Here is a 25,660-nt window from a genome sequence, read left to right as displayed (position 1 = left end):
TGAGTACATTGGGGTTGCTAGCTCAATGGCAGATCATAGTATGTTGGCAGGAAACCATGTTTGTAGTCTTTTGCATTCCCTTTACAACTAATGGTTTCTGGGCGCAAAATTTCAATAGGTTAAAATGGTGCAGGTGACTGCTACAAATTTCAGAACCCATAAGGTAGCATAATGACATTCAGGCTGATGAAAGATTGTCGGTAAAGGCAACGTAGAAGCAATGGCAATTCTGTGACAAAACACAAATGTTTGATCACTTTATGAAAATGCATAACCTGCAAGGTAGAAAGGTTCACACAGAACAACCATCTACAATTCTTCAGCGGGAAACAGACGGCCACCGAACAAAAAAGGTAACCCGTTTTCTGCATTCAATTAATTTGGCTCTAGATTTAAAAGATAAGATATATTCAAAGGGAAGACAGAGTCAATATCGTACTGTCAATCTCAGACAGGAGTCTAGAAACCAGGCCCATCTCCTGTGGAAGATTCAGTCAGGCCTATCAGTAGGCATGGTGAGCCCATCATTAGCGAACCAGGGCCTCTGGATACCCTAGCACCCATTTCATAGTCCTCAGTTCAGGATAAAAGTTGAGGATGTAGCAGAATTTAAGGCTCCCATAGTGTTCGGCTTCATTCCCAAACAGCCTATAAAATGCCTACCTCTCTTTAATATATATGTAAATCTTATTCTGCTAGGAGAGCTTTAATGAAAGTTACACGTCTCAAGAATAGCTTCATGCACTTCAAGAACAACTATCTGCTCATATCAACATTATCAACAGTAGGCAACAAAGTACATGATGAGGATGCTACACCACCTCTGAAGAGAAAGCTTGTAGTGCTGCTACAACTTAAAATGAATACATGCAATTAACTGGATTCTCTAAACTCTAAAAGCCTCAAAGAAACCACTGGAGGACTTGATCATGGCCAAGCTGTTGACTTGGTATTTAAAGGTAGCCTAAAAGGCATAAATACCTGGAAAAACAAGGGTATTCCCTGCCAAAGACAAATGCCTTATTGCTGGGGAAACACCAGTGTATACAGGAAGGTGTACTCCCACATGCGCATTGTCAAAAAACTCCTACTGGTACCTGCATGGGAGTAATACATTAGGCAGTTCAGATGCATAAAGATAACAAGTACTAACACCATTGTTCAAGTTGGAGTCCATGTGACTAACACTAGTGTGCCATAGGTAACATTTCATAACTAGCACAAGCCACTTCTGTGCTACAGCCAGAAAAAAAGGTTAACTTTATTCTGAAGTAGAAATAAGCCGGACATTAAAGAAAGACCCAACTCCACACAACTCTAGCCTTATTTCTCTGGGCGTGCCAAAAAAGTTACCACGTAATAGTTTTTACCTGGATTACATGAAAACAGGATCAGGACCAGAGGGGCCTTAAACTCAGTCCTTGGGGGCAGAACAGACAAAGCATGCTCCACAACACTGCGCAACACAAATTAACTTAACTCTATTTCATCTGGGTTTCAGGCAGATCATCATCACATTTGTGGACAATATAGATTCAATTCATATTTTAATATTAGAGGAAAGATTGTTAATCTAAAATAGTTGTTTAAATACTCTAATAATCACCTCATTCAAATGGGTCAATTGGTATCTATTGGAAACTAGCACAGCAATGCTTCCATAATCAAGTTGTTACTTCATTTGGTTTGAATCCCTTATTTCTCCTACTGTTAGAGAATAAATATCCAGCAAAGGTAACCAGAGAAGGAAACAGCCCACAAATAAGCAACAAAAAATGGCAGTCGGGCAGGACTCACTAAGTTCTTAGTGTTCTATCATCTATCAAAGTCAAAAAATCTCTATTTCTAGCCTGTGCTGAAATAATAAATTATCAGCATGTATAAAACAAAGTATGCCACATTTTGAATGCAAGTAACTTGCCTCACATTTAAAAATAAATTCAGATATTTTAGAGAGCTTAGCCAAAAAGAAAACAAAAAAATAATGCCTTGTAGGTCTTTACGGAATTTGCTTGACCAAGATACAGACGTGGGCCCAAGAGGCCATCCTTCACTGGTGGTGATAAGGAGACCGAGGTGAGGCTTTTTTTCCCCAGAGGTATTGCCATGTGAGCTCTTTGTGGAAAGGACTTGGCCAAGCAATGGCATCTATCTGTTTTCTTAACCTTTGTACGCTGAGTAGGAGTTCAGAATTCAGGAATTGCAACTGAATGCTAATTTCAAACATGTTCAAACCCAAGCAACGTTTGGTTTTTCTAAACATTTTCACTTTCTATGTGGTCTAAACTACTTTCCCATTACAAATCATGAGCTACTTGAAAGTAGCTTAAAAAATACCTATTGCTAATTTTGACACTGTAAACCTTGAGGACCATGTTTAGGCTGGACAGTTATATCTGCATACTGTACCTGCATAATTGGCCGCGTCCATGTCGTCGTTCGATTGTTATGATTGACATAATAAGTACGTCCCTTAGCATCTTTCCTCTCCTCCCAGCCTGATGGTAAGCCCGGTGTGGTGTGCACATAGGCCACTGATGGCTGTTTATGCAAGAAATCATTGTCAACATTTGGGGTTTCCTACTAGCATTTATTCTGAGATAGCAAATACACACAACAATAATCTTAATAATCTCAGTATGCAACATTTCAAATTGTATTTTTTCTTTAAAAAAAGAAAGACATGGGAAAGTTTGTAACAACCAAAAGAGTAAACAAAAGCTTCTTTCTTCTTAGTGAGCAGCTTTGATTGCCAGTATTGATTGATCATCCATTACATAGGCTTCAACTGATGTCTTGAATCATAGATGCAGCCAGCAATCATCCTTTGGAGTTAGGGTGGATCCAGGGGGCTGCGGGACAGTGGCAACGGCTAAAGCAAATGCAAATAGCGGGCCTTTAAAAAATGGCCAACAGAGAAGGATTTGCCATTTTAATTACTCACTAGATATTTCTTCTTTAATTAATGGTACTTTTATTGTAAAGACCAGGCTACATGAGGCACCAGAGTGGATAACAGTCATTATGTCTGCAGTCACACAAGAAGCTCGAAAGAGAAGAATATCGGTGCTCGAGGTTGACACAGAGGACTACTTCCTTACAAATAATCCAAACTCTTTACACCAAGAACAGTGTACCACATTACATAGATGACTGTCACTAAACTTGATATGTAAGGAGCATAAAGTGGAGCTTGGCTAATTCAAATTAACAAATCTTTGGCAACTCGAAGACAATCAGCTCTCAAGGGTCTCAAAGTCAAATATCATGGTTGCTAAAATATTACACTTCTTACTTAAACACATAAGCAACTCTGATTGTAGCACAAATACTATCTCGGTGACAATATAAAACGGAGATCATTAAAAACCTAGGCAAAAAAAGAAAATCAATCGAGCAAATAACTCTTTGTGACCACAATACCACATAGGGTTCTTAAGCCTACCAGCTTCAGTTCTTACTTTTTCTTTGGAATCATACAATAGGAATATATATAATGTGCACACTTCGGAAATATTATGACATGGTTTAAGAAGCAGAGAAGGACTATGCAATGTTATTTTCGTGAACTGATAAGTGTTCCCTTCTCTAGAAATGCAAACCAGAAAACAGGCCTCTGCACATCTAGACACTGTCCAGGCGTCAAGTAAAAACAATACAAATATTTACTATATATTAGTGTCATGTCACATCTGAACATTTAGTGTCTGAATGTATAGCTCTTGCAGCCCAGATAGCAACAATCGCTGGTCGAAATTTTGCATTTCTCAGATGATGTACATAAGAGGGATGTAATCAATTCCTGACCAAAACAAGGAACTACACCTACAGGGAGTCTAAGGAGGATGGTCAGGGCACTAAGAAAATACACAAACTCTAACATGGAAAGTGGAGTTTTAATATTTCAAGTCTAGTAAGTACACCATCACGGTGTACCGAGCTGGTAGGACATTGTTCTTTATAAAACCATTGACGCATTCGCTCGGTTCCATCTTGCCAACAATGGCAGAGTATATTAGCACCATTAATAATTCTTATAGCAGTTAAGCAGCTATACTGCCAGAAACAGAACCCTATCAATAAAACCTTTAATAATGGGAACAGTGTTGGAAATGTGCCATTCATTTTTTTCTCTTATTGCTGTGTAAATAACCATTTTTACCAACTTGTATTACTAAAATCATAAAGGATGATTCACTAATGTATAATGGATTAAAAAGTGTTTCGTTTCAACTTCCAGTAAAATTACATCACCACACTTTCAGCATTAAACATCAACTGTGTCATAATTTAAGAAACAAAGTGCACATTTATTATAAAAGATATATTACAAAGATACAGTAATCAGTTATAAAGAAAACATATACACGAATCACAATGGATCCTAGTATTACAATTTACAATGCTATTGAAAATACTGACTGTGCATCCTATTTATTATATTCAATCAGGATGTGGCTGCAGTGATCATAAAATAGTATGGATGCTGGTTACAGTGGTTCAGTAGAATATATCACCTTCCTGACAATACAAAATAGATGCGCAGAAACTTTTTTTATGGCGAAGTGACGAACAATCATTATTTTTCCTCAGTCAACTTGCGATTTTTCACACCCACTTATACTATAAGGTGCTAACTTTCTTCTTAAATATCCTGAATATGGATGGCCTACTCACCATTGTCTTAAAAAGTCACCATGCTTGGACGGGACTGTTTGTGTTTGAAGGTGTGAGTTCAATGATCTTTTCAGGAAGGGATATTTTTTTTTAGAATGAGGATTTCACAGGGTTCCGGACTAGTTGCAGTCGTGAGCCCTCTACAAATTATACATGAATAATCCTTTCACTAGTTTAATAGAAAGAGTCTTTTTTAATTTTAATTTTATTTTTTAGGAGTTTCACATCTTCCTACAAATTTGCTGGAGAGCTTCCAGAATGCTGAGGGGCTTTCATTGGAATCTTCCACACTCCTGGCAGTCCCCCCAAAAATCTACGGCTGGCGCCCCTGCCCTTCTTGAGCACCACCGACCACAATATGAATTTTTCAAAGCGCACACTGAGTTTCATAGAGTGCTCTTGGGTGGACCTGGGGCAAATCCTTCACTGTGGCTGCAGGCCACTGAATATTTCTTCCGTTTTACTCTTTATTTAAAGCCTGGTGAATGTCCTGGCGCCATGACCTCCTCTGGTGATTGCTGGACATTATAAGTAAAACAAAAAACATGAATAAACTCATCAGGGACAAAACGCTGACTTTCCAGAAGTTGCATACCACATCATTTAGGCTCTGACAATGTTACAACAATTTTTATTCGACTAGCCTTTAACAATTATTGTGTTTACTGTGGCCTGCCACTACTCTCTCCATTTAGATACTACGAGTCTTTAGAAAGTAATGATTTCATTTTACAGAAACATTAGTTCATGTTCTGTACATGTAGATTTCAGTTTCCATTTCAAGTATATCTCAGTATTCTTTATCAACAGTTCTCTTCGGATATATCCATTCTATATCCAGGCCGTTTGCCCTGAAAGAAAGAAAGAAAGAAAGAAAGAAAGAAAGAAAGAAAGAAAGAAAGAAAGAAAGAAAGAAAGAAAGAAAGAAAGAAGCAAAGGGCAATTCAGATCACTGCTGGCCTGTCCCACGTCTTCTTGTGGAATGACCCGGCAAGGCAGTTTATATAGTGTTCCCACAGACATAACTCTCTCTCGAGTGTACTTCCCCGCTCCCTTATGTCTGTTTCGGACTCTCCAGATTGCTTTCTTTAGATGTAATGGATAACAGCGTTGTTGGACCACGCCACTTTTAAATGGTATGTCCTTTTCTAACATGGCAGGTTAGGATGCTGGCATCTTGACCTTCCAACAAATGCCGTCCTATCTTATGTTGGTGCCAGCACTGACAAGGAGGACTCAAAAGATGTTCCCTAGGGCAAGCGGAATTCCACTTGTGGCTCAGTGGCGCTCAAAGGCGAGTCTGGTGGCTGTGGGGTCAATGAAGTCTGAGGAAATTCAGAACACACCTGGACCAAATGCAGAAGGCACTAGATCCTTTGAGTGACAGTCTAGTGATTTCTTACCAGACTTTGAGTGGGGTATGGGGACGAGGACTGCTTGCATTTCTTGAGCTTATAACACATTTTTGTCATCGACTCACCAGAAGACTTCGAGTGGAATTAGACTTCACTATGCCTGGGATGAGCATGCAGAGTTAGGCGGAAGTGCAAAAAAACTCTGCTGCGCTATGCGGAGCTCCGCAAGCGGCGGAGTAGGTTAGAAAAATACAGTTCGCGATAATTTTCAGTGCTGGTTGTTTGTATACGCTGTGAAATTATCACGAATGGCACAATGCACAACGAAAGCGGGCGCTGCTTCCATTCTGTCACTTTAGTAAACTTTCTACCCGAGCGGCAGCTTTCTCAATGCGAACAGAAGGTTTCTGAAAGTGAGCGGTAGCTAGCATACGCGGCCACTCGCATTGAGAAATCCGACCGCACGCATTGAGAATTCTCGCCTGGCGATAGATTTCCCTCGCTCACGAACTTGACGAGCACGAATTAGGAAAAATCTTGTCGAGAGGTGGATTTTCCTCGCTTACCAACTTGATGATGATGAGCACAAGTGAGGAAAAAAACTCTGCTACGTGGAGCGGTGTTTTTCGGAACTCCGCGAGTGCCAGGTAACGTGGAGAACTCCACAAGTGGACTTAGAATTCACATGGGAATGACTTCTTGACCACAATCGAGAGAAGCCTCGTGACCTGGAGTGGGACCTCTGTTTTCACATCAATGTAAAGCCTTAGCCTCTCGCTACCAGATTGCCTTCTGGTGCATGACGCCTACTTATCCCATAACCAAGTTGTGCCGAGAGCCCAAGCATAATAGGCACATATCGTGTGGGTCTGTGACAGTTATCTGTTTTCTACAGTTTTATCATGGCTTGAATCCGGTTATTTTTTAGGGCAAATATCTTCAGTGGCACACTGTATGCAATAAAGTATGGAGCCATGGGAAAAGTGACAAAGTTGGGAGCAGAGCTTAGGTCTATGCTGTAGGGAACCCATCAACACCAACGTGGCACTTTGAAGCGGCTCTGCTCTGTTACTACCATGGGTGGTATGAATTCACTGTGGAGTCTTAAGGTGCCACTCTCCGGCGGATTGCAGAAAACAATTCCCGGATCCAGACTAGCTCCTAGGAATATTCTATAGATCAGAAATCTGCATTTAGAAGTATTCCATCGGAAACGTACTTCACCAAAAATGCAGAATCTATGACCCTTTCCCATAGTAACCCGATACTGTAGTCATTAACTAAAAATACCTGAAGAAGACACCACCAAGAATAAAAGGGATTGCACAAATGAAGGGCAGCTTTTGTCAGCAAAAATCTTGTGCGTTGTTCAAAATAAAAAAGCTGGAAATATAATTTATTAAAGAAATATTCCATAAATTAAAACAATTCTCGAGTTTATGGGTTCTCTAACCGGGTGGCTCTAGTCCTTCTATAAAGAGCATGTCGGGAAATATGGGCCCTAGCTCCCATTCAAAATTGGAATCCTTAGCAGAGAAAAATCACCTTACGGCAAGCAATTCCTAAAAGTGTGGAAGAAAGGAGATCGGAGATAACAGTAGAAGGGTAATAATGCAGTTCGACACTATAAACAGGATGAAGCGAAGCCATAATACAATCCTATGAAGCTACGGGGGTGGTATATCAAACAAATTCAAACCTACATGAAGATTTCAGTAATACAAATATACCTGTTCTAATGGCAGCACAATGATGGTATGTGTGTGAGGCTAGACCAATTGTGCAATGAGAACAACAAATTGTCATTCAGCCTACTGGAAGCCCTCGTTTGAACACTGAATGGCAGGCTTGGGACCCAGATTCATCAATGTAAATGTTAGGCCAAGAGGAGCAAGTAAAGGCAGAATTAAAAGATTTACATTGTCCAAAGCAGTCAATATAACCCCAGAACATTAGTGAAAACGTACCACAACAAACACAGTGTCACAACAGCACTTCTCATTTCTCCTGCAGCACCCCATTAAATAAACCCCAAAACGATGCAGGTCAACAGGAATCAATCTATAAAATGATGAATATTTAATGTCCTTCACCTCCAAGACTATTCTACCATCTTACTGCAGACACTGTTGTAACAAAAATATAATTACCGTTGTATTTAAATACATTTTCATAGAAGAACGTCTGGGGTAGATGCGGTGAGGGACAAATGGCTGGCAGAGGGGTGTGTATTTGGTGGCCTCTTCACGCTTTATTGCAGCAAGTAAACATTATTTATTTCAGACACTTTGCCACAATTACTGATGCGCGAGTGCAGGTCGTAACACTCAGTCCCGCATTTAATCAAAAAGAGTTAAAATGTGGGAAATGGTGGTCCAGAGGGTTCTCCGTAGAGTCCCCTTTAGAAGGGAGGGTGCGGTTATGGGGTTTTGATCCCTTTAGAAACAGACATAGATACATCTATGGAACAATGGAGAGCGGGGAGGGTGTCAGGTGACGGGTGATATCTACCCCTTAGAAACCTTGATCACTTTCGAGGATGCTGAGGATTCTTTTGGGATCGAACCGGCCCACGTCTTACACTATGCCAGAGGTCTTTAATCTATGGGGCACAACCCCCAGGGGGACCCTGGAGTCCTGAGAAGGGGGTCGCGCATTTGCCAGCTTCACTTGTGACTGCAATCAAATACAGATGCTTTCGTTTTGGAAAAAGACAGATTTCCTGGGATGGCTAATTTAGATAGATTGTTATCAGCTGAAATTTTATCAACGGATTCTTTAGTGCTGGAAAAGCCTGCATCACAAGAACTGAAGACCCTATTATGAGGCGGCTTTAAATGCACCTCTTTTACTTAAAGTGCTGCCACTCTCTCACACTATATGCTGTATTTCTAACAATGTTGTCAATCTCACAGAGCAATACAAGTCCCATCTAGATTAAAATATAAAAAACATTTTTTTATTTTTGATCAAAAAAGACCTCCCATTGGGTTACAATCTAATATAATTCCATTTCAGTAATCATTAAAAAAACATCAATACATTAAAAGGCAGTCAACGCGGCATTTCGGTGTACAGTTTATCTTATTCCACCTTCATCAGGACGAAAACATTTTAAAATCTGATAAAATAATTGTTGGGTCTGATTCTTCAATTTCAGCGTTTCATCAATATTTGGTATATCTTCTGGTTCTTTATTGAATCGAAGCCTTGTTATTAAAATATCTGTAGGGTATAAATCACCACTATATGCTTGGAGCCGTACTGTTATTAATTAAGTTACAGATGGGAGCGCACTCTCAGTTTGTCATAAGTCCCTAGATCCTAGTATAGCTCATACACGGTATACGTTTCTCAATTCTCCGTATGGTGTTGTATGGCAGTCCTCTTCAATTGAGGTAAGTTAATCGGATCTGTGAGTTTCGGTTCGGCTTCCCCGCTCCAAGCATATCGTTCCGGAAATCACTCGGAAAGTGAGTGAAGAGGACTGCCATACAACATCACACAGAGAATTGAGAAACGTATACTGTGTATGAGCTATACTAGGATCTAGGAACTTATGACAAACTGAGAGTGCGCTCCCATCTGTAACTTAATTAATAACAGTACGGCTCCAAGCATATAGTGGTGATTTATACCCAAAAGATATTTTAATAACAAGGCTTAGATTCAATAATGCACCAGAAGATATACCAAATATTCATGAAACTCTGAAATTGAAGAATCAGACCCAACAATTATTTTATCAGATTTTAAAATGTTTTCGTCCTGATGAAGGTGGAATAAGATAAACTGTACACCAAAACGCCGTGTCAACTGTCTTTTAATGTATTGATGTTATTTTAAATGATTACTGAAATGGAATTATATTAGATTGTAACCCAATGGGAGGTCTTTTTTTGATAAAAAAAATAAAAAAGTGTTTTATATTTTAATCTAGATAGGACTTGTATTGCTCTGTGAGATTGACAACATTGTTAGAAATACAGCATATTGTGTGAGAGAGTGGTAGCACTTTAAGTAAAAGAGGTGCATTTAAACTCGCCTCATAATAGGGTCATCAGTTCTTGTGATTCGATAACCCCTTCCCTGATATCAAATACAGGGGTAGCTTCCTCCCCCTTTTTTCGACGGAAAAGCCTGCATGCCAGAGTACCTGCTCACCTGAATGAAATGCAAATGTGCCTATGCAAATGTGCCTATCAGTTAATCTAAAAGTGTAAAGGGTGCTTAGGAGTGGTTCTGGCTTTAATTGTTCAAATCACTCCAAGCTTTGTGATGACCAAGATTTGTTTTTTTGAGTGGTAGTGCAAAGAGTTAACAACTGGGCTGTAAAGTGCTTGCTTTGTATGTTAACTGCCTTTACACAGCCCTTCGTACTCCCAAAGAGGTGTGAAAAGGACTGTTATGTAAAAAGAAATTGCATTACTTATGCTGTGATATTACTAAAATATACATTTTGGAAGCACTATTTTATTGTAAAACTAGTTGCATGTTTTGCAGCACTCTATCTTACACTGTGTGTAATGCAAGTATAAAATAATGGCACATATTCACAGTGCTTCCTGTCACAGGCTGTGACCTAGAAGCAGTACAAATACACGTCACTATTCTCCACTGCACCAATCGAGATTTAATTCTGTTGTTCTCTGGTTAAATATAGACCTCAGCAGTGTATTAACTAATAGAGGCTTTATAATGTCCAACAGTGAATTTCCCAGTAGGTACTAATTTTTTAATTCATTTTTAATTGCACTGCTCATTATTGATGGGAAAAGAACTAAAACACCTACATAATATTTTGGGGCTTATTTATGAGAGGCTTGGGTCGCCAGAGGAAGCATCTCAACCATACCTATGAGACGGTGAAAAGTCAGCCTGCATAGATTTGCATGGCCTCATAGATATACAGTAAGACATAGCAGAGCAAGTCATAGTATTGCCTCGCTCTGCGTCAAGGAGGTGTTCCATGGGCTTTGCGTGGGGTTCTAACGCAACCCCTATGGATTTTGATGATGCCCCATAGTTACAAAATCAAGTAAACCTGGGGCCGCTCCAAAAACAAATGCCTTCCCAGCGGAGGCGTAGCGGGGAGAAAATCTTCAATTTCTCTTCATTCTTCCTTTGTGTGCTGCATTTTGCAGCTCAAAAAGAAAGAGGAAAACACCTCTTGGGATTATTTTTGTGAAGGAAGTTGCCCCTTCCTGTACAAAACCAATCCTGCCTAGGTTGGTGCTACGCAGCAATTTGTACACCAACACAAGGGAAAAGGACAGGAATGCACCGTATTTCATAAACACAGCGCATTCCAGCCCTTTCACATTGGCATAGGGCAGCACAGCAAGAAGACTTACAGCGCTGCCCTACACCAATCACTCATTAATGAGGCCGTTTGTATTTAGCTACACCTTTGACTACACCCCCACGCTCACTGACCTTTGGTTTACTAATCACTGTTTAGTATTATTTCCCAACCATAAAAATTATTTGCTGTGGGACTTTGGGGCGTTTTTGATTGTTGATGGTTGTCAATGATGAGGAGTACCAGGTTCTAGAAAGTTTTAAACAAAGGGGGGGTCCTTATGCCTAAAATAATTTGATAAAGGGGTCTCAGCATCTCTGCACAATGCTAAGTTGCAGAGCGTAGTGAGGGCGCTCGGGGTAGATTTCCCAGCTGCGTCGCGGCCCTCTGGGGTGTTAGACGGCCTGACTGGATGGGGGAGATCAATTCCACTACCCTCTTTTATAAGGCCCTCAGGTGCGACATGCAGCGCCAACAATTTGCAGCGCATGGGTCCGGGGAAAGAGATTTTAAAATGTCCAATTCAGATTGGGCAAGTGCAACATCCCTGGTGCGCACAGTGTACAGTAAGAACAGATTCAAACTACTTCACTTTCTGCACCGAACATATGTCACACCATATACATTGAACATACTGGCTCCTCCTAGATGACCTAAATGTGCATGTTGTGGGGGGGTGTTGTGTTAGGGGGAAAAAGGTGCCAATTTTTGACATTTGGCCTGGGAATGTGCGAAGGTCCAGGATTATTGGGGACAAGTGTTGTCACGCAACGAGGAAGCCACTGGGATATTCAATTCTCAAATGCCACTGGCTTGCTTATTGGGCATGGTGGTTAGACTCAAGGGACTGAAAATCCCCTACAAACCTGTTCAGGTGGCCCTCTCTTGGCGAAACGTCGTGCGGCCATCTGGTGGTTGGGCACTAGAGTTCTGTTGCTGGATAACTGGTTGAGGGACCTACTGGATTAGGGGGTGGCAGAGGACCACTATATGAGAATGTCAATCAATGATGACAGGGCGGCTACGAGATGTTGTTTTAACAACTGGCCAACTGTTTTAAAAACTACATGATGCCGATGACTCGGGCTCCGATGACAGCTCTGATGCAGAGGGCTGATTGTATAGAAGGATGCTACTCTTAATATTTTCCTGACGACCTAGTGAGAAATTATTGTATTCGTTATCGGAAGTTTAGTTTGTTGTCTTGGTTGACTCCATAAATTGTATTGATAATTATTTGTACCGACCTGAAGCTATTGCACATGGTGAACGTAAAGAGATCATGTCTGTCATCACATTTAATATTTAATTGATGGGATAATAGGTCTGAAACTGCACTCTTGCATGGTATGTTACTTTATTTTACTGAAATTAATAAAATTAGGTTAAAAAAACATTTTATATTTTCATTGGTCCTGAACTGGAACCACCAACGAAGGCTTTTCGTTTGTGAACAATTTATAACTGGAAATGCATTGAAGTCCTTGGTTGTTTACATAGGATTGCTTCATACATACTGCTAAAATCAGAGAAAACTTGCCACTGGGTCAGCAATGTTCCAAATTAGGATGATCATGCCTCAATTCTACCTATACCTGCGCCACTGATTACTACAAGCTGTGGTGGGGGATGAGACCTTAAAGTTCTACTCCCTCTTAAATGCCGTTTTTAAATGCACTGTAGAGCACTGCATATTTTTTTTTAACCCCATAAGCGCTGCGCACGTTCAGCGGCCGACGGCACCACTACTTCCGTAATGCTGCCGTCGGCAGTTGAACGTTCGAACTGCACCTGCGCAATGGAACGTCCAGCACTGGAGCTGGACGTTCCATAGCAGCTATGAGGTTAAAGAAAAAGTAAGCGCAACCACAAAATGTTTCTCTAGTTTTTTTAATTATTGTTCTACACATTCTAGGATGTCTAAAAGAACTCCAAGACCACAATGATGCACTGGACTCTGATGTACGAGTGCTTCCCAATATGAAATAAAGTGATTAATCAACTTTGAAAAACTGATCTTGAGATAAAAATAAAAACAATAGAGGTTATCAATAGCTACTTTAATCATTTTGTGCAGGAATTTTATGTTTCTGTAGCCATTCATTATTGGGCGAATGGGAGACAGAACCCGGTGCTACTGGGTGTTCTGAAAATAAGTGAGTGCAAGGTTAATTTTAGGAAATCTAAATATAACCAGGGGTTCCCTTCCTCTTTTGAATATGGAACACTGGGAACGAAACATGTAGATAATAGAGGTGTATGGATGTAAGGTATAACAGAAAGAGAGGCTGCAGGGACCAGGTCACTGATGCAAGGTCTAAGTGCATTTAGTAAACGACAAGGGAGTTCAATATCTTTTTCTGAAACTAATAGTTTTAGATTTCCCAGAATGGTAACTGCCCTAGATTACTGATGATGATTGCAATATAAAGCTCTACAACGACCCCCCTCGGAACAAAGGCACACTCTCATACCTCATCCTGACAACCCGTAATAAACATACAAAGACTTCTGCAAACGAGTCCAATGTCTGTGTTCACATACTACTGCTTTAGGAAAAAGATCATTACCGTAGATTCTTCGCCACCTGCCACAGTTGAAGAGCGTGGTCTCCTAGCTGGAGGTGTACCCGGCTGTCAAATGAATATTCATGTAAATATAAACATAGCTGTGGTGATAGGGGAAAAAGGCTATTTGATTTTAAAGTTTTGTGAGATCAGTTGAAGCCGCCTCGCTCGAAGAAATCACTGGTGAGTTCTGATTTTGTGAGCGTTAGTAGTATAAGAGATATTTTTCACTAAGGTCAAATTAAAGTAGAATGAAGTCATCGTGCACCAGATTGTAGAGGGGAAAGCAAGTAGAAGAAAATGATTGTAAGGGGCCGGACCAGTCTAAAGATTACTCTTGCTCACTTTGGCTGAGAGCATAAAAATCTCACTTTCATTGGAGAAACCAAATATTTATGTCTGGTGTATTATCAGTGAGGTATACAGAGTTAAATGACAGGATTGCGTGTAACTATTTTTAAACAATGATCATTAAAGACATAATATAAAATTATTATTTATTTTTTCAGAATGCTCTTTCAGTTAAATATTGCACCATACAGTCAGGTATATTTTTCTGACATACATATACCTCTTTAGCCTCAAGATAAAGACATGAATCGTTCCAATGAGTAAGTTAATGAAGATACTTATCCATTGATTTGCATATCATCACATATGTCATAAGAACTACTCAAGTGGAGATATATTTCTCTTCATTAAGCTGTACATGATAAACTTAATGGTGTGTGAGAAAGCAAAAATGAGCTACTCTTTAAATGACATGAATATATAAAACATATATAACAAATTAAGAATTTCCTTAATATTGTCCATTAAAGGAAGACTATGTGCCATACGCTGAATTGGGTCAAGAAGGGGGCTAAAAATTTGCTTGGTCAAACAGGAGTATGTCAGTAGATTTAGAAGATCCCACAAGGACGAGTTAAAAAGATATAAAGAAGCAAAAGAAGAGCCACAGAGTTAAAAGTTTGACAAGTTGGAACTAGCAGTCATCATGCAAATTCCAGAATATCTAGACCTAAGCAGAGGTTGGGTTGTTTTTTTGACCAGATAATCACGACCATATGCCTTTTTGAGGAAGGAGGAATGTGCATAAAGCATAGATCATGGCTTTTATGCATTGATGCTTCTGGGAATATTGGTTACGCACCACCAGGGCCTTCAGGCCACGATCACTGACAGTGCTCGGAGGCGGACTGCTCATGTGATGGCTGAAACCCTAAAAGGATAATAATGTCTGGAGTGTGACCACAATGGAGCACAACTGAAAAGCTCTACTGCATATGCATTTCTGACTGGATAAAACCAGAAACTTTCATATTAATACAAGAGTAGAAGACCGGCTGAATGAGAGAGTACTGTGATTTGGCCAATGCTGTTCGAGTTTGAGCTCAACAAATTGTGATGAAGCCATTGTAAGCATTGATTCTGTATGGGGCCAGTACGTGAGTTTGAGGCATAAGATAATTAGAAATTCTTGAGATCTGTTAGGCAAACCAAAAGAAGGGAGAATATGGCATTTAGCTTTCTGAAACTGTAAAAAATGCCATTTTCTGTAATAGTTAGTAACTCAGAATATGACAAAGATGTAACACTGCATTATTACTGCACTCTGACTGCAACTCCCACTTTTGCCAAAGAAAAATTTATGAACGAGCCCATGAAGTATTGAATCCTTACAGCACAATCCAGGAGGAAAGTAGCACAATCACTTCAAATACAAAGTAGATACCACCTCTTATCTTCAGAGACATCAGGAAAAAATGATTACCGTTGGTCCTTCACCACCTGTGACAGTTGAAGAACGTGTTCGCCGAGCTGGTGGTGTACTTGGCTGTTAAGTGAAGATGAATGTAACAATTACACATTGATGCCAATTAAAAAACATTTTTTGATTTTGGACGTCCGGTAATCAGATGCCGGAACCACCACCATTAGTTTCATTTTGAACAAACAGTACAAGGGAAAGAAAGGCGTTACATCAAAATAAGAGAAAGGAAAAGTGTACGTTGAAACCGCAATAAAAAAATATATAAAAAAAAGAGAGAAAGGAGGAGTCAAACTGCACTTTACAAAGCTAATTGTTGTTATACTTTTACACCCACTCGAAAGGCATGTATTTCTTTCCAGCATGGAAGTTCATCACACCATATCAAATTGAAGGAGCAATGAGATTAGTAGCTAATGTTCTCGGCAAACTAAATTGATGCTAGGACATCAAGCTTCAAAAGTATTGAAAAGCATTTCATCACTCAGCAGGCCACCTCCTTTGCACCAAATGAATAGCTCGAATAGTTTGTGCCAAGATAATGAGTCTACATAGGACTTATGAAGACTCCGATTGGCTGAATATAATGGAGCTTGTTATAGTTTTACTGAACAAACTAAGGCAGTTGTCGGATTTCCAAGGAAGGATTTACCAGATGTACTACATCCAGGTTTATATAGCACACTCCACGCTTCAAAAGACAAATACAGTTTATGAACTTATGAATATTTGCTGGTGGGTGACTGAATATCCCCACAACAGGAAGGTGTGTGTGTGCACAGTAAAGAAATGACTAAAATCACCAAACTAACCTGTTAAGAAAATTGCAATATGATTACTCTTAGATCTAGCATCATGCCAACAGAAGCATAATTCAATTCCTCAGTATGATCTGTCTCAGCAATGTCATACAGTCGCCAATGACAAGAAATCAAAAGACACATTGTTTGTTTCAGCTGCAAAGAGGATGAAATATCTGTTCTGCGAATATAGTGTGCCTGTCCAGACTGGCATCATCAGCACTTTGCAGATTATAATAAAAAACGACTTTCCATTTTAAGTAACGCCCAGTATGTTATTTGTGACTTTCTATTTGCACCATCTGTACATTAGCACTAGTAGTGGATACATTCTGGAGATGTCTGAACCAATATTATTCTGTTATGTTAGGCTCTAGTTATATCTCCCAATTATTTTTATTATTCAGAAAGAAATTCACAGTCATTTAATGATACTATTTTGTATATTTTAGAGCTATGTTTCTTTAACAGTTTTTCCTGAATCCAATGCTCTTGCTCGAAGAACTTTATGTGTTGTGTCAAGATTAACCTTTTCAACTGCCTATTCCTTGAGACAATTTCTTGATTGAGATAAGACTAAAGATCCTCATTGAGGGAATTGTGTCTGGTTTTCGATTCTTATACTTTAATCGAAGATTGCCAATACAGAGATTTCCTTTGCAAATTAATAGCTGGGTTGTCCCATGTGGTTTATACAATTGCACTCCCTGTGAATTCTTAATGTGTATTTAGTAAAGGTCATAGTCAATTCGCAAAATTGGGGATCTAAAATATTTCATGCATAAGAAAAGTTAAAAAGGTATATATGATATGGTGTGCTTTCCAATACTGACCTGTTGGGAGTTTTGCTCAAACTTGATTTAGATATATGCTGAACAAATGTCAAGTCATAAATGTATATTCCTTATAACCAGGAAAACCAAGCCTTTTTATAAAAGGAATCTTTAGTTTACGAAGAGGCATTAGAAATTATGTTTCGTTTTCAGAGAAAATGTCAAAGGATTTTCTGCTACAAGGAGTTTTAACCTGTTGCACATTTATTCTAAAACAACAGGGAACCTTAGTAAAACATTAATTTTCATTGCACCTGTCTTACACAAAATTTGATAAGGAAAGGAATAACCATGTCAAACTGCAAGAAGAAGAAAGGCTAGTTCCTTCACAGATATAACAATGTTAACAAACTATGTTAATTAAAGCAAATTGCTACTCCAGTATTCTGCAAAACAGTGGTGGACTAGGTAAGGGAAGTGATGAACGGCAGAGGTGTTCTTCGGCTCATGTTCTGTTTGACAAAAGAATCAATCAATCAACTGTCTATAAATGTGAATGCCCCACTGTGTCATGCAGCCAGAATAACAAACCAACATTATTATGGTACGGCGCACCATGAAATAATGTAATGCAAAAACACTTAGTTCGCCCTTTTCAAACTACCAAAAAGTTACCATTCTGCTGTCTGTACGTATTACATGGTTGATGTATTACATCAGTGGAATTCAGAACCTAGGAATGTGTTCAGGACATCTTGGTATTAAATATTTTCTGTAAAACCTAAAGTGAAAAATGTATATGACTAAAGCGTCCATGAAGGAAGAGCAGAAACACAGTTTAGACATAATATGATGTCTCACAGCTCTAGGAGCAAATGGTGTCAGAAACAATGAGCTCACAAAAGAGTCGTTTGGCCAACAAAAAATAAACAAGCAACCCATGCATTAACGAATCTGCTTCTAGAGAAAATGTAGTCGACATATCCAGTCACACATTTCCAAAGGTTTTCCAATCAGTGTCAGCAGTATAGACTTAAGAATTTAGTAATGAAGCTAAGCAGAAATTAAAGATGTCGCCAGAACAACAGAGATACAAAATATAAAAATGCAAATGGCTGCATGGTCGTGGGACTGTTATATACCAATAAATGAATAGACTAGATTATTTTCAAGCAACAGTCTGGTATGTAGGGAATGAACCTTGACTACTTTCTCTAAAAGGATTTTCTCAGGAAATAGTATAAAAACACATGAGATGTTTACTACTTCATAGATCTCCTCAGATGTCAATTTCAATGCCATACTGTGGCTATGAGATAATCTGAGCTGAAAAGAGTTATGACAAAGAGATACTGAATAAACCGTGAATAAGACACAGGTTACGCTCTGTACTGGCATTCAACTGCCTATACATCAGCTACAGATCACAACCAAGTTGTTCTTTCTCACACCATGAGCTGAACTTCAAATTACTGAATCCCAACTATCTATCACATCTATAATATAACCTGTAAAATATCTATTAAACTGTTATAAGCCCACGTGGGCACTAGAAATACTGACCACTATATCAAACAATTCCATGTAGCAAGTTAAATGAAGTGTGAGACTGTACAAATAATAATACCAAACAGGGTAAGAAAGGACGGCAGTTCAAACATATACAAACGCCCTGAGATATGGAAAACAATATTTCACCTAAAGAGATCTGTTGCGCTTAGAGTATTCCAAAAAGAGTGCTATAATGTAGCGAGTCAGATATTACTTAAACCTGTCCCACAAATCTATGCAACAAGACTACTGGCAAGACATTCAACTAAGTCAATAAAAGCTAGGTGAGTAGCTACTTGATGAATTATACAAAGTTCTGCCGAAAATAAAGATAGAAACCTGATAAAGGTTAGACATAACAAATAAAGAGTTTCTTAATAATTAAATGTCATAATTAACTGTAAAAATGCATCTGTGTGGGCCTGTGCAAAAACTGATTGCTCTAATACCGCTAACAAAATGTTTTATATGAAGGCCATATATATATTCATGCATGTTCATTTTCCTCAAAACTCCAAAGCAGTTTCTAATACTGTAAAATGTTAACAATGGTAAATTCCTAGCAAATAATTGTGTTAGGATGACTGTATATCAAACGAAATAACTTTATATCATTAACATAAATCTCTGACAATCATAATTAGTAGGGTCTAAAAAAATAGATATATAATGTAGAAGCAGTTAAACAGAACCCATAGATATAATAAATATATGTTTCACACTTAATTCTATCTCACTTTAAAAAGTTTGAAAAGCACAATACTCGACTTCTTAAAAAGCATTTTAAAGTGCCCATCTTCAAGGAAAAAAGAGCTACTAAACCTTAAAAATATATTACACTTTTCATTTCCATCAAAGTCACCTGTCATTAACTACATTGTACCAGGTCATTTCAAGCCATGTATCTGCTTTTTTTTTTAACCTATCTGGGAATATAACTTCTGACCCTGTTCATCGTCAATGACCTGTGTCACACTGCACAGTTATTAAAATCAAATGCTTTTTAGTTACAAAAATAAATAAATCCTAAAACAAATTCCTCAATATCTTCTTAATCTTTAAGGGTATTAACCAAAGTAGAGAACTAAAACAAAGCCCATTGTTGTACTTATTTAAAACCTACTCCGCACAAATGTTACTATTTTATGCATATATAAGACATATAAATACCTACAATTTAGCAAAATGATTGTTTTGCTACATTCTGCAATCTAGAGGAGGAAGCCTCATTTAAAATAGAAAGTGTGCCTAACAAAGTAATCTTTTTCAAGACCGTAAATACTGCCCATTCTTTTTCATTCTACAACATATGGACTCTATATGCCACAATTACGACAAAGTTATGATGCTTAAAAGATTTATAAATTGTGCGCCCCATTCTGAAACCCCAAGCACTAGATCAGGCTACCAACCTGTGCAGCATAGGGAAGGGCTATTATAGTGAAAGAAAGAGGAACAGTACCAACAAGTGAGTGGGTCTTAATGCTAAGGAAAACACAGTATAGAAACTTGATTTGATATTCAAATTATGGAAAGTATGTAACAGGAGCCTGTTGCCCCTGTGAAATAAGAAGGTAAAAATCTTTGTACTGCGTGCAGAGATTTTGCTGGGTCAGATGGAATAGCCTGTCCTTTGCAACTGGTATCAAACAACATCATGCTATTATCGGGGCACTACAAACTGATCATAAAAATCAAGATGGTCATCAAAATCAAATTCAATCCCACAAGACATGGTGTCGAAGGCAGAAAAATACGCAGACTAAATCTTTGGAATGCTATGGATAATTTCCTGTGAAAACCTCCTATCTTTATTCCTACTAAAAGCCCTGAAGGCTTTTAAGATCCATTCTTTTAACTCCAAGACCACATACGTTAAGAAGGGTCAGAGTTCCACCAAATGCATTAAAGCTTGAACGAACTCCATGATGACAACAAATATTTGTATTAGATTTCTGAATCAAGTTACTATGCCGGCTCCAAAAATGAACTTCACTTTCAGACTTCAACGCACTAAAAAGTGGCTCGGATAACAAAAACCTAATTTTTTATTGCAATGGCCACACAGCTCGCTGTCCAAGTCACTAAATCTACAAGATTGAACACATCTTTTCTTAGGCCATTAGGGTGGATCTAAATAGAACATAAGTACGAAAACTATTAAATCAGAGGGTGAAAGTAGACAGTGCTTCTTGCAAGAGATGTAGGTAGAAGACGTAACAGCATTGTTTCAAAATCTATGTATCTCAACGCCAACAATTGAGACAAAACAAAAAGCTAAATCATGACAAAAGGATACTTTTTTGGGGGTGTCATGACAGTTGATATTTTTTCTTTTGGAGGATCAGAATAATATCTTTCACTATATTAAAAACTCAGCGGAGCACAGAACAGTTACCTAATTCTTCAGACACCCGAATTTAAAACAAAAGGAAGCATTTGATTTTATGATCATAAAAAGGACTCAAATCACAAGTTGTTAATACAAACCAACACCACCTAGGCCCACTGGACATATTCCTGTTGAAATGGATTCAATTTTAAACACTATACTTAAGCAGTTTCACATGTTCATTTTGTTTGGAAAGCCCCGAATTGCGGATAATCATATACCTACAAGATGGAGTTTACTATAATACTGACTGATTAAAATACCAATTAAACAAACCTTTTGTTTTAAAAGTTGTTGCAGAATTAACATTTATACACTGTGTTGTTGGAAGTGGTAATGGGGTTTCACCAAGTAGACCTGTCATATCATGAAGGCCAAATCTACACAAAAGTAAGGGTTCGAACGATAAGCAGAAGTTGCCATTTGAAAATGATGAATCCATTTCCACAGGAAGGAAGCTGCAGAGAACATCCAGAATACAGCAATTTACTGCTTGACATACAGTGAGGGCAGTAGAGTCTTACCAAAGCCAAATGAGATTGGTCTCCAACTCCATCAGTTACACTGCAGGACCGTAGCCGAGAAGAAGGTTCCCTCTGCTTGAATAAAAGAAAGAACTGAAAATCTAATTCAAAATATGACCTAATTCATATAATGATAAGCATTCTAAGTGGAATCCAATGAACGTCAAGCTTGGTATACAGTACACTGTGTTCTGATAGGGACTGCTACAGGGAACAAAAACAGAAATAAATTATGCTTTGGCTACTATATATAATGTAAACCACATGGGTGTGAGAAACTGGACAGTTGGAATATGTACCTCAGTCTAAGCTACTTAAGATCATTTCTCTAGGTGCTGCTTGGCTCACCTTTGGTAGCTAGGTCAGAGCAGCATTGCATACGTTTTTTAGTTGATCAGCACATACACACACATATAACATTTAGCAGAAAATATTGCAGCCTAATATAACTGAATGTTATGAGAAAAAGTAAAATAAATGTGGGAATATATACAGAAACATTTTAGACTGAAGTCAAATAGAAATGGGAAAATAGTGTAGCTCTTTCAAAGTACCTCCAACGAGTTGACTGGTATCTAAATTCCACTTTGAAAGACTTTTGAACACTTACTGTCAGATAAAAGCTGTACTTATAATGAAATATGGTTAGAAAATAGGTTTAGCAGGATCAACCAGGAGACTGTATTTGTCGATACCTTTAACAGGTGCACTCCATAAAGTGTCAACATCTGGCTAAAAATTATCCAGGCTGTACAACTTAAGTATAACCTACTAGAGTATGAGGCTGAGTATAGAAAGCATTTCTGCGCTCTTTGAAAGTTTCACATTAGCACTTAAAAGTATTGTGGAGTTTTCAGATTTTCAGCTGGTCGACCCAGATTTAAGTACCCTCTAATATTGCTCTAAAAATCTTGGCACATATGTCCACTAAATTCACTAACTGGCTCCAGTAAGTCAAAGTACTTCTTAGTGGCCACAGTTTGCAACACTTCCATCAGTTTGGATCTTGAAAAACCTAGTTCAGATATTGATGTTTTCAGTTCTAATGTATGGAAAAGTAACAACAATTTCAAAGAATCTTAGGCCTAGGAAGTTAGAAAACTCTTCCAATGTGAAGAAAGCATTTATCAGAAAGCATGGTGTCTTTTGTGGTCTGAAGCAGGTTCTGAAGTGACTGTGGATCAAGCATGTGTTTCTAAAAAGGAAATTAGCATGCACTGATGGGGGTGCCAACACTAACAATCTAACATAACCCACTCCATCTTTTATCTCAAGGCACTGTTCCCTTTAAGCGTAGCAATATCAGATCTTTTCCAAAGACCTTTGTGAAATGATAATCAACAATAACTTTGGATCTTCGAACAAATGAGAGTGGTCAAGCCTATTCTTTCTCATATTTTCAATTCCTGTCCCTTTTCTTCACTACATATATATGTTAGTGGTTCCTAACCTAAGGTCCTGGGCACCAAGGGGGGTCCGCAAAGCCTCCTCTGGGGGACTGTGACTACTTAGAAAATTAAATAATATTAACAGATTAACAAAGTGTATATGAAGAAGCAAAATGTACAATTCACCATTTTAAAACATTTTGTAAATGTGAAGGAATTTGAAGTTGTAGACTAAAAATTAAGTTAATATCTACAGATTGATTTGTGAGAGCAGTGCAAGTGCATCAACAAGAATATACTAGCCACAAAGAGTGGCCTTAATTAAATTTAGAAACACTCCAATCTTCCTATAAATTTTTTTTTAAAGCATTTTGATTTATTAATTTATTAATTGAACAAATCAATTAATATGTGTATTTGTTTGATGTATGTTGTTTCTGTATTTTTGTATATTGTTTTGCGGTTCAAATCATCGAAAATGCTTTGGCCGGGATCCCTAGCTTCAGTAATGACTCAATAGGGGTCCTCCAAGTCCACAAAAGATGCAGTGTGGGTCCCCAGGTTCCAGTATTGATTAAGTGGGGGGTACTCGAAGGACAATACTCAGAAGTCGAAAGGTTAAGAACCACTGTTCCACATGTCATTCAAAAACTTGTACAATTTCTCAAGATGACCAAATCAGCTGGTGTAGAGTTCCAGTGTACGTAAGAAAGAAACAAAGAAAATCAGTATACATTTTTAAACAGAAATGTAGGACAGTAAAAAAAGGTTCTTGTATCAAGTCTAATATGCCTAGCTGGTCACTGAGTTTATAGTGGACTCTTTCATACATGCCACTCGTGCTACTTCCTTAACTCATTCTTATTTGTCGGAAGAGTTTGTTTCCTCCATTGTTGCAGGACACACCATTTAGCAGCTGCCATACCCTAGTATCTGTAGTTAGGGAGAACTCTATAGTCTGATAAGTCATGTAGTATACCCAAGTGAGTTAAGGAAACCAGTACCATTCCTTCACTAACTGACGTGTCCATATCCTTGAAGATTCACTGTTCCTGCAGTTCCTATGTTTCCATTTCCAGCATCCAGAATGCTAATGAAAGCTTTACCTGCATATAGGAGTCCAGTACCAATTGTTAAAGGTCTTACCATAGGCAAATTTGAGTCTGGATTTATGGAGGAGCTTATCATGCAATTCCAGTAATGCCTCACAGTCTTCTTCAAAATACTCCAATTGTAAAATATTTTGCTAGTATATTTTAGGGGTAAGCATAATAGGTTTCGACTAAAGGTGGACTATCAGTATACTATATTTGGCCAATAGTGCCTGGACTAAAAATACTAAACATCTATAAATCAACCTTCACCAGGAAGTGTAGAAAGTCTAAAGAGTCACTGCTTATGCTGTTACATGAACAATGGACTATTTGGCTGTTACTTCCATTGCTGTATTGTATTAAGGCCCTATAGTTTCCAGGTCTCTGAAAGTTTGAATGGAACATTTACTTATGCATTATATAGGATTTATTTTGGCTGAATATTAGGTGGCCCAATAAGTTGTGGTGCTCCCTATGTTTATAAAGAGATTAATCCGGAAGGGAGAAGATAGATATATGTACTCTTGGGCGTTTTATGTATTGTTTTCCATGTCTGAAGCAAACAATCTACTATCAGCTTAGTTGGTCATTGTCTGTATATGATGCCATGATTTTGATCACAATTTAATTATTCTGCATTCCATAATATCCCCTGGAGATAGGTCTCTGATATTCCCATTGTAGTAAAAAAGTTGAGAAAACTGGTTAGCCAACAACTAAGACCTTAAGTGGGGTAGATGCAAACTCCCTGTCCTGGTGTGGCCAGACAGTTTATACATAAAAGTGGGTCTAGAGGCCCCCATATGAGCACTTAAATGTATTGTCTATTCACTCAAGTAGTGATTTCTATATCATAGCAGATATCATACCGAACACATAGTTAAATCTTGGGGCCACTACTATTTTGATTGCTTGTGTCCAGAACCATAGGGATATGTGTAGTTTAGACCACTGTCTCGGTCATATTCAGGAAGGGGAGACTGTTGTCTTACACCATGCTAGTCAGAGCTCTCTTTAAAGCATTTCTAATTATTGTAGGCCTTTATGGACCTATGTCATTGGAAAGCCATCTATGCTTCCTTTGGTGATACACCCTGACAGTGGAATGGCGTTACTCTTTCCTCAGATTATCATCTATGCTGAGAATTGATTGAAGGAGTCCAGAAGTGACATCAATACCGGCAAAAACATTTGTAGTTTTATGATGGTCGTAAGAAACTAATCTACAAACAGAATAGAACCCATCAGTCTTATCTGAGAGGGAAAGCCCTTGGTCCATTTCGCATGAAACGATGGCTATTGCTAAAGGTTTTAGAGTGAGGAGGACAGGTAATGGCGGCAAGTCGCAGCACTGCCTTCTGCCTCATTTGATCATGGGACAAGGGAGAAATTACTCACAGTTCACATGTGCAGCTGGGGATTCATGCAGCTGTTTAACCTTAGCAATAAAGTCCTGCCCCAGTCCA

General features: G+C 38.5%; 1 protein-coding gene across 24 annotated transcripts in view; it reads right to left on the bottom strand.

Moving 5' to 3' along the window:
* Window positions 1–25,660, bottom strand: part of NEDD4L (NEDD4 like E3 ubiquitin protein ligase) — a 1,578,130-nt gene that overhangs the window by 342,592 nt on the left and 1,209,878 nt on the right. For 7 of the 24 annotated variants that reach the window (XM_078674880.1, XM_078674878.1, XM_078674879.1 and 4 more), the window contains 4 exons: window positions 21,713–21,787; window positions 15,676–15,738; window positions 13,905–13,967; window positions 2,410–2,541 (listed from right to left, as the gene is read on the bottom strand). In XM_078674880.1, coding sequence (XP_078531006.1) covers window positions 2,410–2,541; window positions 13,905–13,967; window positions 15,676–15,738; window positions 21,713–21,787 — 333 coding nt within the window. The remainder of the gene's footprint in view (window positions 1–2,409; window positions 2,542–13,904; window positions 13,968–15,675; window positions 15,739–21,712; window positions 21,788–25,660) is intronic. The other 17 variants (XM_078674887.1, XM_078674885.1, XM_078674886.1 and 14 more) reach the window with 6 other exon arrangements.

Source organism: Lissotriton helveticus, chromosome 2_1 (assembly GCF_964261635.1).
Source record: "Lissotriton helveticus chromosome 2_1, aLisHel1.1, whole genome shotgun sequence".
Taxonomy (NCBI): Eukaryota; Metazoa; Chordata; class Amphibia; order Caudata; family Salamandridae; genus Lissotriton; species Lissotriton helveticus.
Note: the sequence above shows the minus strand (reverse complement) of the source record. Positions and strands in the feature narration are given on the sequence as shown.